This window comes from Malaya genurostris, chromosome 2 (genome assembly GCF_030247185.1).
Source record: "Malaya genurostris strain Urasoe2022 chromosome 2, Malgen_1.1, whole genome shotgun sequence".
Classification (NCBI taxonomy): domain Eukaryota; kingdom Metazoa; phylum Arthropoda; class Insecta; order Diptera; family Culicidae; genus Malaya; species Malaya genurostris.
In genome coordinates, this window is record NC_080571.1 from 66,127,552 (window position 1) to 66,141,371 (window position 13,820).

General features: G+C 37.1%; 1 protein-coding gene across 8 annotated transcripts in view; it reads right to left on the bottom strand.

The window, feature by feature from the left end:
- Positions 1–13,820, bottom strand: part of LOC131432509 (uncharacterized) — a 547,181-nt gene that overhangs the window by 57,431 nt on the left and 475,930 nt on the right. The window contains exon 2 of one of the 8 annotated variants that reach the window (XM_058598838.1): positions 12,864–13,024. The exons of the other annotated variants lie outside the window; for them this stretch is intronic. Coding sequence (XP_058454821.1) covers positions 12,864–12,976 — 113 coding nt within the window. The 5' untranslated portion in view covers positions 12,977–13,024. The remainder of the gene's footprint in view (positions 1–12,863; positions 13,025–13,820) is intronic. 8 annotated transcript variants of the gene reach the window in all.

The following is a 13,820-nucleotide window of genomic DNA, read 5'->3' on the forward strand; positions in this document are numbered from 1 at the left end:
ACCTTTGTCAAAAACTTAGTTGAGGTTAACCCACATGGTTCGCTCATATAACCATACAGATTCGCGGGCATTGAACGACGTGATAAATCCCTGCATTGTATTTGAGTGGGTGTGCTCACCAACAAATTGTAGGTTATCTACTGGTAATTGAATTCGATTTACTGAATAAATTTAACTGTTTTACAGTTGAAACTTTCCATCAATAAACGTTTCGGATTGCTATCGGATTTGTGATATCACCTCCCCCACAGTGAGAATCGCGTTTACAGAAAATCAGTAGTGACCTTTCTTCAGTAAGTTTTCTGATCGATGATTTTTTGTTTGTAAATCACTTGTAAAAAATTTCTGTCGCGAATTTCGAAATTTTGATGTTTTCCCAACACTGGTCGGTTGCTATTCTCTCTGTTGTGGTTCTATTTCATATAATAATTATTACTAACAAGGTATAATCGTTGAAAAAAGTGACCTTCCTAGGATTCTTAGTCACGATTCCGTGAGTAACTTCGTTAATGAATAATAAAGAAAACGCCTGACTACCGACTAATTGGAGCATGAATATTGGATTTCACTGCAAATTCGCCCATCTCAACGATTAATTCACAGCTTCATTAATTTTCGATTTGAAAATACCGTTCTGTTTTTCGTTTCATAAAGTCTGGTTTGACACTGCACAGGTAACTAACCGTGAACCGATGCTTAGATATTAAGCTGCTACGCGAACGTGAACACTCAAATTGTAGGAGCCAGCAACGAGTATGGGCAATTGGTCCACATTGTCTGAATGTGTTTTTTAGGGGGAGGTGAACAATTTTGACCTAATTCAGTTTGAAGATTTTTATCGTAAATTTAAATTTAGTGTGTACACGATGGTTCGGGGCAAATGCTTCGGCACCTTGTTTGTGGTTTCGTCATATTTTCATAGTTCGTGGTACTGCCAACATTCTAGGGAACGCTCCATAATGAGATCATAATTTAAAAGTCATAAACTTTAAGCTAATTAGCGGGTTGTTGTTGTTATGAAAGCGGTGATCGGATTTTCGCTGGCAATGCAATTTATGAGAATTCACACCAGAGAAGAAGTTTTCTTTTTTACACCTTCGACCGGCAAACAGAATGGGGGTGTGAATACAGAGCAGCTAGGGCACAGCTTGCATCAGCACTTCAAGGCGCCGAGGCGTGAATGAGTGGAAATGAACCGATGTTCAAATTCCCCCCTTTACTGTCGAGGAGTGGGTGATGTTTGGCTAGGTAGTTTGTGAACTATAAGCAGTTTTGTTACCCACGTCCCACAAACTACCAGCTGAAAATGGTTATATTTTCGACAGCGTTAATTTACTTACAGGATACTGTTACAACATGGGAAGTAAAAAAGTTTTGTCGAGAAACTTTCGCCTGCATCGACGAGCTTCCATCTGTCTGTTTTTTGCCTATTTTCTAGCTTCGATTTGAATATACTGGAGTACTGAGCATGTCTAATAGAAATGCTTTCAGCTTTTACCATCAATAATATCCAATTCCATACACTAATTGAAAACATTAGACAATATCAATATCTCGAGTTTCTGGAGCTGCTGTTTTCAAATTGTGGAACTAAAGTCGACCAGTAGTTATTTATCGATTATAGTTGAATGAAGATGGGCACTGTTTTTAAGGATATTACACGTTATTTATTCTGTTTTTGTCACTTTGAAGAAATTTTTCGCGAAAGTTACTTTCACTTCATTTGAAAAAAAAACTACCCCGGTAACCAGTAATCACTAATAATGGCAGTAAAGTAGCCTTTTATGAGCACCAAAAATTTAAATAGCTCTCTATCTGCAAACTAAAAGCTCATCTGTTGTAAATCAATCTGAAATCAGTTTTTAGAATGCACACTAGTCATAAATAAGCATTATCCATGATAGCCGTATATTTGGTTAATATCGGCCCTAATTTAGTCGTAAGAGCGATTGCAATGCCAATTAGCGACTAATTGCCATAATGCGGCATTAGTATGTGCTTATGGGTTTCCTGGGTAAATATATGTTGATAGTGTAGTATTTTTTCCATTTTAAAGCAATTATGTTTTTATTTTCATGTGTGAATTGCTTTCAACAATTTATGAATGTTGAAACAGGATTACAATCCAATCCCGAATTCAAACTTCGTAAAACTTTAAGAAGCTTACCATTGCAGGATCTACCAGAAAGCTAGACAGAAATTCGAAGAGACGAAAGCATTTGCTCATTTTCAAGATCGAAAGAAAACTAAACCTATGATCATATAATCTCAATTTGAGCTTTCATTTTATTTTAAGCTTGTCAAATCGGATGAGCCATCTTTGAGAAAAGATAGAGTTGCATTTTGGAGTAATTTATCATTATTTTCGTTACTTTCGGAACCATAAGCTGGGGACCGGTATAGCCGAAGTCAGTTCTAATGGTCTAATATCTTGAATGAATTAAATTGGATTTGTTTTGTGGAAGTAACTGAATCTAAGTTTATGAAAATCGGCTCAGTCATCTCAGAGAGAACAATGTGAGCTCCGTTTAAGAGTAACGGACCGCTTTTCTCGATACCTCCGTATACGGAAACTGGGGGCCGATATAACCAAAGTCGGTTCGATTGGCCATCAATTTCCACAAGGACTACGAACTGGAAAAGTGTTTAGTGTAGTCTCGGAGTTTTTGCGAGCTCTGGACCGTCTCATTTAAGAAGACAGATAAATTCGGATCGTTTTCAATGGACTATAAGACCTTTCATTTTAGTTTAAGTTTTTGGAAACGGCTTAACCATCTCTTAGAAATTGAATTTTGAAGTTTCTGACTTCTGGTGCTTCTGGAACTGGAAATCTTTATAACTGAAATGAGATTTACTAATACGATCTTTCAATTTGTGAATTTCATGAACAATTTTAAACAAAATTGCCTAATTTTTAACACTAGCCATTCTGTAATTCTGGAACCGGACGTCGGATCATAATTAGGTTGATAAATTTTGCATGAGATCTTTAAACCTTTCGTTTGAAGCTATGTTCGTGAACGGGAGCTGCCCGTTTGGCATAAGGTCATTTGGCATAATACCGTTTGGCATAACGCTATTTGGCATAATGGTCTTTTGGCATAATGGTCATTTGGCATAATGCCATTTGTCATAATAATAATGGGATTTGTAAATTTTCGTTTGCGTTTCGATCGAGTTATATTATGCAAGGAAAACTCGAACGAAATATGTGGATTTTTATTTTCGGTCCTAATATTTCGTTAATATTAGGTGAAATAGCATTATTACATATTTTTTATATTTAAAATTCTGTAGTAAATAGCACACTATCATGTTATACAAGCAACTCACTTAGTGCTAGCACAATATTCTGTTCGTCATAGATGATTCAGGTCGAGACGGCCGAAGGCCGCGAGTGCGCCGGCGACCCGCGCCCCCGCAGAAATCACCTCTGTCTAGTTGCGGGCGTTTGCCCGAATTACCCAAAGCTAGGAGTTATCACTTAGTTAAGTCCGAACGAGCGGCAGCGAGGTCGGGCAGCAGGTCATTAAAAACGATGAGGTGTAGCCGCATTATACCTTTCAAAATTGCAGTAAATTAGAACAATTTCTATTAAGCAGCATCTTCATTTGTTATGCCAAATGACTGTTATGCCAAATGACAATTATGCCAAATAACCATTATGCAAAATGTCGTTATGCCAAACGGTATTATGCCAAACGGCTTTATGCCAAACATGGTAGTCCCTTCGTGAACATCGGTTCAGCCATCTCTAGGCAAAGTTAGTGCAGTCACACACACAGACATTTTCCGATCTCGACGAACTGATTCGAATGGTATGTATCCTCTTAATTTATCTGTTAAAGTGCCGAATTAAGGTGCGGTGAAAATACTTTCAACACTTTGACACCAATGAGGAAAAGGAACACCAATTGTTTTGTGGTCCCATAAAAGTTTCGTACAGGTTGAGGCAAAGGGGGCTACCACGTTTGGTATAATGTCGTTTGGCATAATACCGTTCGGCATAACGCCGTTTGGCATAAGGGTCATTTGGCATAACAGATGATCATGCTCATTATTCTAATTTACTGCAACTTTGAAGGGTCTAATGCGGCTACGTCTCATCGTTTTTAATGGCCTGATGTCCGACCTCGCTTTCGCTGGTTCGGATTTAACTGAGGGATAGCTTTAGGTAATCCGGGCCAACAGCCGCAATTAGACAGATGTGACCCCCGCACTGGCCGGCGCTTCCGACGGCGGGTCGCCGGCGCACTCGCGGCTTTTTCGACCTGAATCATCTATGACGAACAGAAAATTGTGCTAGCACTAAGTGAGTTGCTTATATAAAGTGGTAGTGTACTATTTACTACATAATTTTACAAATAAAAAATAATAATGCTATTTCACCTAATATTATCGAAATATTCGGACCGAATATAAAATTCACACATTTCGTTCGAGTTTTCGTTGCAAAACGTCAATCGATCGGAAAACAAACGAAAATTTACATCAGATTAAAATATTACGAATCCAATTATTATTATGCCAAATGACCATTATGCCAAATAACTGTTATGCCAAATAACCATTATGTCAAACGGCGTTGTGCCAAACGGTATTATGACGAATGAGCTTATGCCATACGGGCCGCCCCCGAGGCAAAGCACTGTCAAAGATGAGGCCCGTACTAGTAGTAACCCTAATACCCACTACTGTAAAGTATCAGGTGTAGCACTTTGCTTCCGCCGTTTTCCGATAGGTGGCTGTACCGGCTGAGGCTGGTCAAAATACATAGATGATAATGCCTTTAAAGTGAGTGTGTACAGTGCCTAACGAATTGTCATTGCCGTTTCAGTGACAGTTGTTCTTGTTTTCGTATTATTCACGCTCGAAAATGTCTGTTTATGTGCCCAATTCTCGTCATTTGCGGGAAGTTTTACTTTTCTGTTACAATTCGAAAAAAATGCAGCCGAAGCGCATCGAATGCTCTCAGAAACTTTCGGTGATGCTGCTCTGAGTAAAAGAACGTGTCGGGAGTGGTTTCAACGTTTTAAAAATGGTGATTTCGATGTCGAAGACAAACATGATGGTGGAAGAGAAAAAACCTTCAAAGATGAACAACTAGAAGCATTGCTTGATGAAGATTCGTGCCAAACAACGAATCATGGCCCAGGGTATGATTCAGAAAGAAGGAAACTGGGTGCCGTACGAGTTGAAACCGAGGGACATCGAGCGCCGTCTATTTGTATGTGAGCAACTGCTTCAAAGACAAAATCGTAAGGGGTTTTTTACATCGAATCGTAACCGGTGGTTCGATACGATAATCCTAAGCGCAGAAGATCATGGGAAAAGCCCGGGCATGCTACTTCGTCGAAGGCAAAACCGAATATTTACGGCGCTAAGGTATTGATTTGTATTTTGATGGGATCAGCTCGGTGTGATTTACTACGAGCTCTTAGAACCGGAAACCATCACAGGAGATCGCTACCGAACGCAACTGATGCGCCTTAGTCGCGCGCTAAAAGAAAAGCGGACACAATATCAAGAGCGACATGACAAAGTCGTCCTTCAACACGACAATGCTCGGCCTCACGTCGCAAAAGTGGTCAAAAAGTACCTGGAAACGCTGAAATGGAAAGTCTTGCCCCGCCCGCCGTATTCCCCAGATATCGCCCCTTCTGACTTCCACCTATTCCGTTCGATGGCACACGGCCTGGCAGATCAACATTTTCAATCCTTCGAAGAGTTGGAAAAATTGATTGCTTCATGGATAGCGTCAAAAGAGGACTCCTTTTTTCGAGCCGGGATCCGAAAATTTCCGGAAAGATGGGAGAAAGATGTAGCTAGCAACGGACAATATTTTGAATGATACATCTGTAAGCACTTTTTCGCAATAAAGCTTTTAACTTTGAAAAAAAAAAAACGGCGGAAGCAAAGTTGTACAACTGATAGTGTGCAGTAATAAAATATGTAAGTAATCGATCTATTTAAAACAATATCATTTATTTTACCCCGGTTTTAGCCTTTTGGTCGCGCGTCGGGGTGTGTATGTAATAAATTTAGTATGCTTTTAAAAATGTTGATATTCAGTGAGCAATGAAACAAATTTCAAATTGGTATTAATCGATTAAAATCGATATCTAGACGCACTAAATATTTTTTACAATTTTTCTCGTGGTCGGTCGTGGTTTGGCAAGAAATTCGCATCTGCAGGCAGATTTTTTTCGCATTCTACTATTCATCAATGACCGAAAAGCTTCTAAATAGTGTTGCATAGATTTGGTTTGCTGCTACTGTCGTTAAGAGTCGTATTGGGCCAACAGGAAGGATTCCATTAAAATGGGTTATCAATGACCTCATCTTTAGGCAATGGATAAAACAATTCTAAATGCTTTGGAGATGATGGAATTAAATGGTCATTTATGCACCCAAATGTATGTATGATGAAGTATGTCAAGGAGTGCTCTTAATTTCATCAATATAAATAAAATAAATATTTATCTTGATTTATGTTAGAAGAATCGAGCTTAAGATCAAACAATTTTATGCGGAATTGATTGTATTGTATTCATTTACACTCGGATTGTGACAAAGAGGACAGGAGTGCAGGGAAGCTTTGGCAAAATACCAGTTCGCGTAGGTTTTATTTTGACTACTATAATATGTAATTTTTTCGGCCAAATATGTGACCTAGTCTATAAAAATGAGACTCACAATTTTAGAGAAAAGCGTGAACTCTCGAAATCGAATGAAATTTTTTCCTATTACTACAAAAATCAAATAAATGTTTTGACAGAAATACGCATTCGAAAGTCATAGCGAAAATTATCGAGTTCTTCTATTTTTAACCTAAGATAAGGTTAAAAATAGAAGAACTCGATAATTGCGTTAAGCGTTTATGTTGAAAACTGATTGTATTTGGCGTCAGCTGCAACTTTTAGAAAAAAGTTTGATAATGCCAGTATGTTACCCGTTTCCGACTGAAAGTGGCTCACATTAATTTTCCGAAGATCGGATTTATTATAATCTGACTAAGGATTTCGTTTTTCGTGTAGTCTAGAAAATTTCCATTTGAGAAAAATCATAAGAAATGTGTACCGAATTGTTTCGATTCAAAAAGTTCCGGGTGTAGAGACCCAAAGAGTCAGACTTGAAACTTACGTTGATCTCTGAAAGATATCTCATGAACTACTAATGAAAGGCTATAAGCCGGATAAACATCTGTGAAATCTGTCCCCAAAGAAAATTCACTTTGTTATATTACATTTGAACGAGGTTGGACTGAAGACAATTTTTCCAAAACTTTCTCACTTTAACTGCCATATTGATGATGTTAGGGTGGTTGTATTGATTTTCATTTTATTTTATTTTTGCAGCAACCGGCCAAGCGAAAAATGAAAAAAAAATTCTAGGATTTTTTAGGTAATAGAAAAAAATATTTACTTCTATTTTCATGCACATATTTGGAGCAGTAAGTTGAATATATAGTTATTCCTCAGATCTTTACTTTTCTATATACTTCAAAAGTGAAACTAAGCGTGAATTAAAATGTGTTGTATAATCCATTGAAAAATCAAGGTATTATAATTTACCTTTACATCGATGATGGTTTTCAATCAAATTTTTGATTCAATTGAGGTCTATTTCAAAGTATCAAGGTCTATTTCAAAGTATCATGGTATTCAATTGAGGTCTATTTCAAAGTATCAAGTATTCATACATGTCGTGTGAATTTCATTATCTTTATCTGTGTACATCGGGAAGATTAACATTATTTCCAATTTTTGGCCATGTATCTCTTGCGTTAAAACGCTTTAAAATCTTGAAACATATTTTTTCACTGTTTCTATTTTGGTATCATTCTGGATGTCATAGTAATGATTAAATAAGTTTTTGACACGTTGAATTGCTTCTGATTAATGTTTTTTTTATTAAAATTCTTTTAAAAGAAAACACATGGTACATAACTACTAGAACAAAGCACCATGCGTGTTACGGACCAGTTTAGTAATGCAATTATATCAGTTTAGTAATGCAATTATATCAGTTTAGTAATGCAATTATATCAGTTTAATAATTCAATTATATCAGTTTATAATTAAACCACAGGGATTTATCCGATGGCCCAAAGAGTGGGTCTAGACATTGTAAAGTATTAAGAAAATAATGAACAAAACTAAACCGCTCTTCAAGCGGTTGTAGTACCTCAATAAAGCAGGTATAGATTTATGTTTTGTGTGCAAGCCGAGACAAGCCGCTCTTCAAGCGGGTCTAGGGCCAAATATAGGAATTTCCACATTTAGAGCAATAAAATCTTTCCGCTCAGCTTTCGATAAGGACTAAAATATGTACACAAACAGCATCGGTCTGAGCCGCGCACCAGGATGTATGAAGTAAATAATACCTTTGTAAACAAGCAGGTAAAACTAGATGCGCGCGCTGACATAGCTAGATATCAGTGTGAGTTAGGATCCCGCAATGGGATGGAAAGGGAAAACCGAGAATGTTGCGGTTAATGTCGCGCAACATTTACATTTGTTGTAAGGAAAATACTTGTATATATAGTTAAGATTTTGTTAAAATAAATCACCTGCAATTCACTGCAGTCAGGGGGAAATTGTTACTCATCCGAAAACAGCCCAAGTGGAATTGATTTCAAGGTGGATAGACCGCTACGAGAGCTATCCGGCTGCGAAACAATTACACTAGGCTTCATCCAGATACCCCTTAGTAACATTGGTGGCCGCAGAAAGGAATCTCTGCGGTCAATAACATTGGTGACTCTACAAAAGAGTCTTCGCTCATTAACATTGGTGGCTCCAGACAGGAGCCAAGAAAAAACTGGTCTCTAACGCCAGTAACATTGGTGGCTCCAGAGAGGAGCCAAGAGGAGCCGGTCTCTCCAATAACATTGGTGTTCTCCAGCGAGGACGAGAACTCACGAAGATCGAATTCACGTTATCAGCACGAAACGAAGACTTTCGTTATTAACAATGCGTTTCCTTCTAATAGAGCTTCAATGAAAACGCATGGTTGATTGTTCATTTTGTTTGAAAAACTCAAATATTGCCATTGCCCACATTAAAAAAATATAAAATCGTAGCACTTGACCGTGCTAAAAATTATGTATTTATAACCTTAAAATATAGAGTGGTACCCAAATCGGAAGTGAAAAAAATATGTTTGAATTTTTTAAATTATTTTACCATGCAAAATTTATTTCTATTCTCCGAAAAAATCCTAAAAAAATGCACATCTTCCCGTCAGTGCCTCAAATATCCCTGATTTTTTAAAATTATTAAAACAATCAAATAAATTGAAAATCATTTGACCCACCCTAGCTTTGTCAATATGGTATTCAAAGGGTCGAAGTTTTGGTAACATTGTCTCCAGTCCAAGTTCTTCCAAATGTGTTATAACAACACGTATTTTCTTTGGGGGCAGATCGCACATGCTTACCCGGCTATAGCCTTTATTTCTATCCAACGTCCGATTCCGGAATTGTTGAATGAAACTGTCAAGAAAATGTCCAACACTTTATCACACAAAAGATAATAATACACAGAAAATATTATGAATTTTACATGTGACATAAACTTTCAAACGATATAATTCATAACTACTTGATTTTTCAAATGACGCAATATTCCATGCACACAAAATTTTATATGCTCCGACTGTAATTTGCACTCGGCTACCAATTACCGCAGTATGGATTTATATGTATCAATTATTCAACTAGAACATATGTGCTTCTGTGGTTCAGTCGATTAATCGATGTGCTTTGTGATCTAATGTTTCTCGGTTCAAGTCCCGGTGTTGCTATCGATCTTTTGTTTTTTATTTCATTCGAGTTCAAGCTATGTAGTTTCAAATCACACAATTTAACATGTTCTTGATTATAAATTTGTGTGAATTTCGACGCTTCATTTATGTGCATCTTATAAGATGTGAAATCACAAAATTTTTTCGAACTGTGTTTGTGCTGTTTTCGTTTAATTGATGACTATCCAAAGTGCCATTGGTTACTTTAGTTTTCAATGTCCAATACATCCAAACCTCCATTTACGATCCATAAAGCGAGAAAAAGGTGACGTCATTTGGAATTTACTCCATAAAACAAAAAGGTTGAGACCAGGGGAAAATAAATGATATAAGAAAAAAAGTTCGTAAACACATCTAGTAATAAAGCTATTGGTATCTAGGAATAATAAGTTTTGTGTAACGAATATTGTAAAATCTATTTTAGGTTGGTTCGAAGTCCAAGATTGCAAAATCCGGTTTATTATTATTTCTTAGGCAATCTTAGAATTGTCACGCATTTTCAATGAAAGAATCCAATACAAAGTTCGTTTTTTTATTATCTTATTCGTAAATGATCGCATCTAAAACAAACGAAGACAGGCAAAGCATTTTCGTTTCTCACTGCTACAAAAGAGAATATCAATGCCAACGTCACTCGGTAGAGAGAATCACTCGAACTCACTGTAACTGAAAAACTAAAATGAGTGAAAGAGTAAATGAAAGAAGGAACTATTTTTCTGCTTATGTCGTTGATCTCTAAATTTTTAGTAGCGAAGCTGACCTCGTTATTTTTGCCTATTTTAGGTCCATGAAAATGACTTTTATTAGTTCTGTTCCTTACAACGTGGGTATTTTTGGAACGGATTTTTTTCGGTTTATCGATTTTCAATGGAAACCATAGCATGCAGGAAAGTTCCTGATTGTTTAAAACAACAAAACAATTTTATTTCGATTTCTTCACGCTTCGGCTTCGGCTTATCAGTGCTTAAAGCAGTTCGCTGCCATTTCCGCCTACCAGTTCAATTTCTACCGCTAAGCAAGAATATGGTTGTTTTTAAAACAAATGCTGGTTGTTGCATTAAAAAAACAGCTATTTCTATTTTATAAATTTGTTTCATTTTTTATGAAAGAGTTGTTTTTAAACTCTCATCACAAACCGTGTTTATTGCGGAAACCGTGCAAATAAAAAACGCGTAAATTAAAGAATCCGGGTAAAAAAACGTGTAAAAATAACTGTGCGAAAAAAGATTCACATAAAAAGAAACCTTACTGTATTTTAGGAGCGTTTTTTTGGCCCGAAGAGGCGAATGACCGTAAGGTTAAAATATCGATAATCGAGTTATCATACTGTTTTTAGAAGGTCATACCAGATGATACCACGCTGATAACAGAAAACACGGAGCATGACCTTCTTTCCGAAGCGATCTGGCCTTGCGGTCGATTAGACTTTTCCACCGCGGCCAACATATGATCTGCGTTGCTTAGGATTTTCGAAATAGACATTCTTTTAATCGGCAATTCGATGCCAAAAATAGACTTCCTTTTGTATCTGGTTATTTCACAAATGATTTTTTGGTTTTCTTTCTATCTATCAGTCAATTAATGCGGCATCCAGCTTCCGACCTTCAAATTCTTTCTCGCGGATTTCAAACGGAAAGAAATGGTTTGTTGGGTTACAGTCAATTGCTCTGCGAGTTTACGTTGCGTTTGAACATCATCTTCGTCCAACAATGCTTGCCATTCGGCATCTCCAAACATTCTCAGTGCTCTTCGTTTCTCATGTTAAAATTACCACTTTTGAATTTTCGACATCACTCTTTGCACTGTGTTTTACCAAGTGCATGCTCGCAAGAAGCTTTCGCAATCATTCGGTTGCCGTTTGTAGGTACCAAATTCGACATTTTAGTGACGTTTCTGCTTGATGCCAAACCTAACTCAGTTTCAACTCGAACTGCTGTCAAACCGTTCGTTTGAAGCCAGGTTTGAACCTAGTTTTGACGTAGTTCACAGAAAGAAAAGATGAAACTTACACGACATGTAAACCGATAGTACTATGAAATAGACATCAGTTGAAACGAAAATCTGATTCAAAACCATGATTGATGTAAAATTACATAAAAATTCATTTATTTTTTCATTGAACAAGACTGTATATTCACAAACCGCTTCGTTTTGTAATGTGAATTTCCATTCAATTGCATGCTCCAAATATGTGCATGAAAATAAATGTAAAGTCACAAAATATTTTTATCTGTGTTGAACTGAAAATCGAGTCAGTTTCAAACCTGGTTTTTATAGCAGGTTTACTCAAGCCCCCGTTGCTTGGTGTGAAACCAACATAGTTTCGTTAAAAGTGTTTGTTTGTTTGATGTAAACTAAATATTGTTCCCAGTTGTCAAAATGAACACTTGTGACAGTTAGCAGGGTTGGGTCGTCCATACATTTGCTGTTTATACTATTTGAACCTAGAGGGCGATTTCACATTCATACACAGGGTATTCTAGAATCGAAAGCTTTATCATTATCATAATTTGTTTTGTAAATGACCGGAGATGAAAACAAATCAATTTTACTTCACAACAGTGCAAATTTAACAATATCTCATCTTGAAATATTTCCAGGAATAAATGTTCAAAGCGATTTTAACAAATCGCTTGATACATTTATGTTTGAGATCGAAAATATTAATTTGAATAATTTGAATTTGACTCGTCAAGCTTTACAAAATGTTTTGTGATTTATAATTTTATAATTTTATAATTTATAAATTGTTAAGTTGTCACATAATTGTTTGAAGGAGTGCTTCGAAATTTTTGACTGATGGTGAAATTATGTACATGCCATCTTATTCAAACCGAACCGATATATAGAAATTTTTGAACGCAGAATCTTGCCAACGAGCCTGATTTTTATGGAAACGAACGGGTTTTTCAAATATTTCCAGACGATAAGATCTCAAGATACCAATGCTGCTTTAAATGTGATGCTGCTGAATTTGTGAAAATTATATTCAAATCAACTTCGTCCCAACTAAACCGAACAAAAGACGTAAAAAATAGTTAGCAAAATTTGCTTACATCTTTTTGACAGCCTTGCTGAGTGGTGCACAGATTTCAGTTAAAAAGCATTGCTGTTTGCTCAAGTTACAGTTCTGATCCATTGAGTGGTCCGGACTTTTCGATATACACATTCGAAAATCACGCTAACTTCGGTATCCATCGGATCGGAATTTGATGTGCTAGAAATAAACAAAATTTACTGCAGTTTGGTCACATTCCCCGGTAAAACCCGCATAACCCCAAACAAGTGGCATCGTTTGCGAACAAAACAACAGCGAAAATTTGTAGTTAGCATGTGTGAGTGTGTGTGTCGGAGGACGACCGGACCAGCGCAGAGAATGTCAGTCAGCTTAGTTCGCTCGCATCCTGGTCACCAATTACGAAACACGGATGGTGGTAAATCATGGTTTCACAGACAAACAGCAAACAGACGACAGGAAACAGTTATCATTTGTCAGGCAGTAACGTGGGCAAGCACGACCAGCATCCACGGTGTTTATCACCGATCGGTTGCACAGACCAATCAAGCAGTCAGGTTGTTGAATAATTAACGTTAGTTTAGGAGCAGTAAGTCGACAACATCACCCACAAAGGTTTGCAGGACCCCGTCCAAACAACAAACGAGCATATTCAGCTTGTTACGAAATATTTCTTTTATTTTTTGTGTGAGAATAAATCGAAACAGGTGTGTGCGAATAGTCTGATGTGTTAGGAAAACGGTTAGAGTGTTGCTTTAAAAAATGGTGTGCTGCTTACTAAAGGTCAACTCGCACTAGGCTGACCCGACCGACCCGACATAGCCGAAGCAGAAAAAAGTCGGACCGATCGGGTCGACCTAGTGCGGATAGACCTTAAGACATAGTATAAATCAATAATAAATGTGCACAATCGTATGACATAGTTTCGATTCGTTGGTGAATAACGTAACGGATTACAATGATTATGTTAGCTCTTCTGTTAACGACGTTAGCCAAA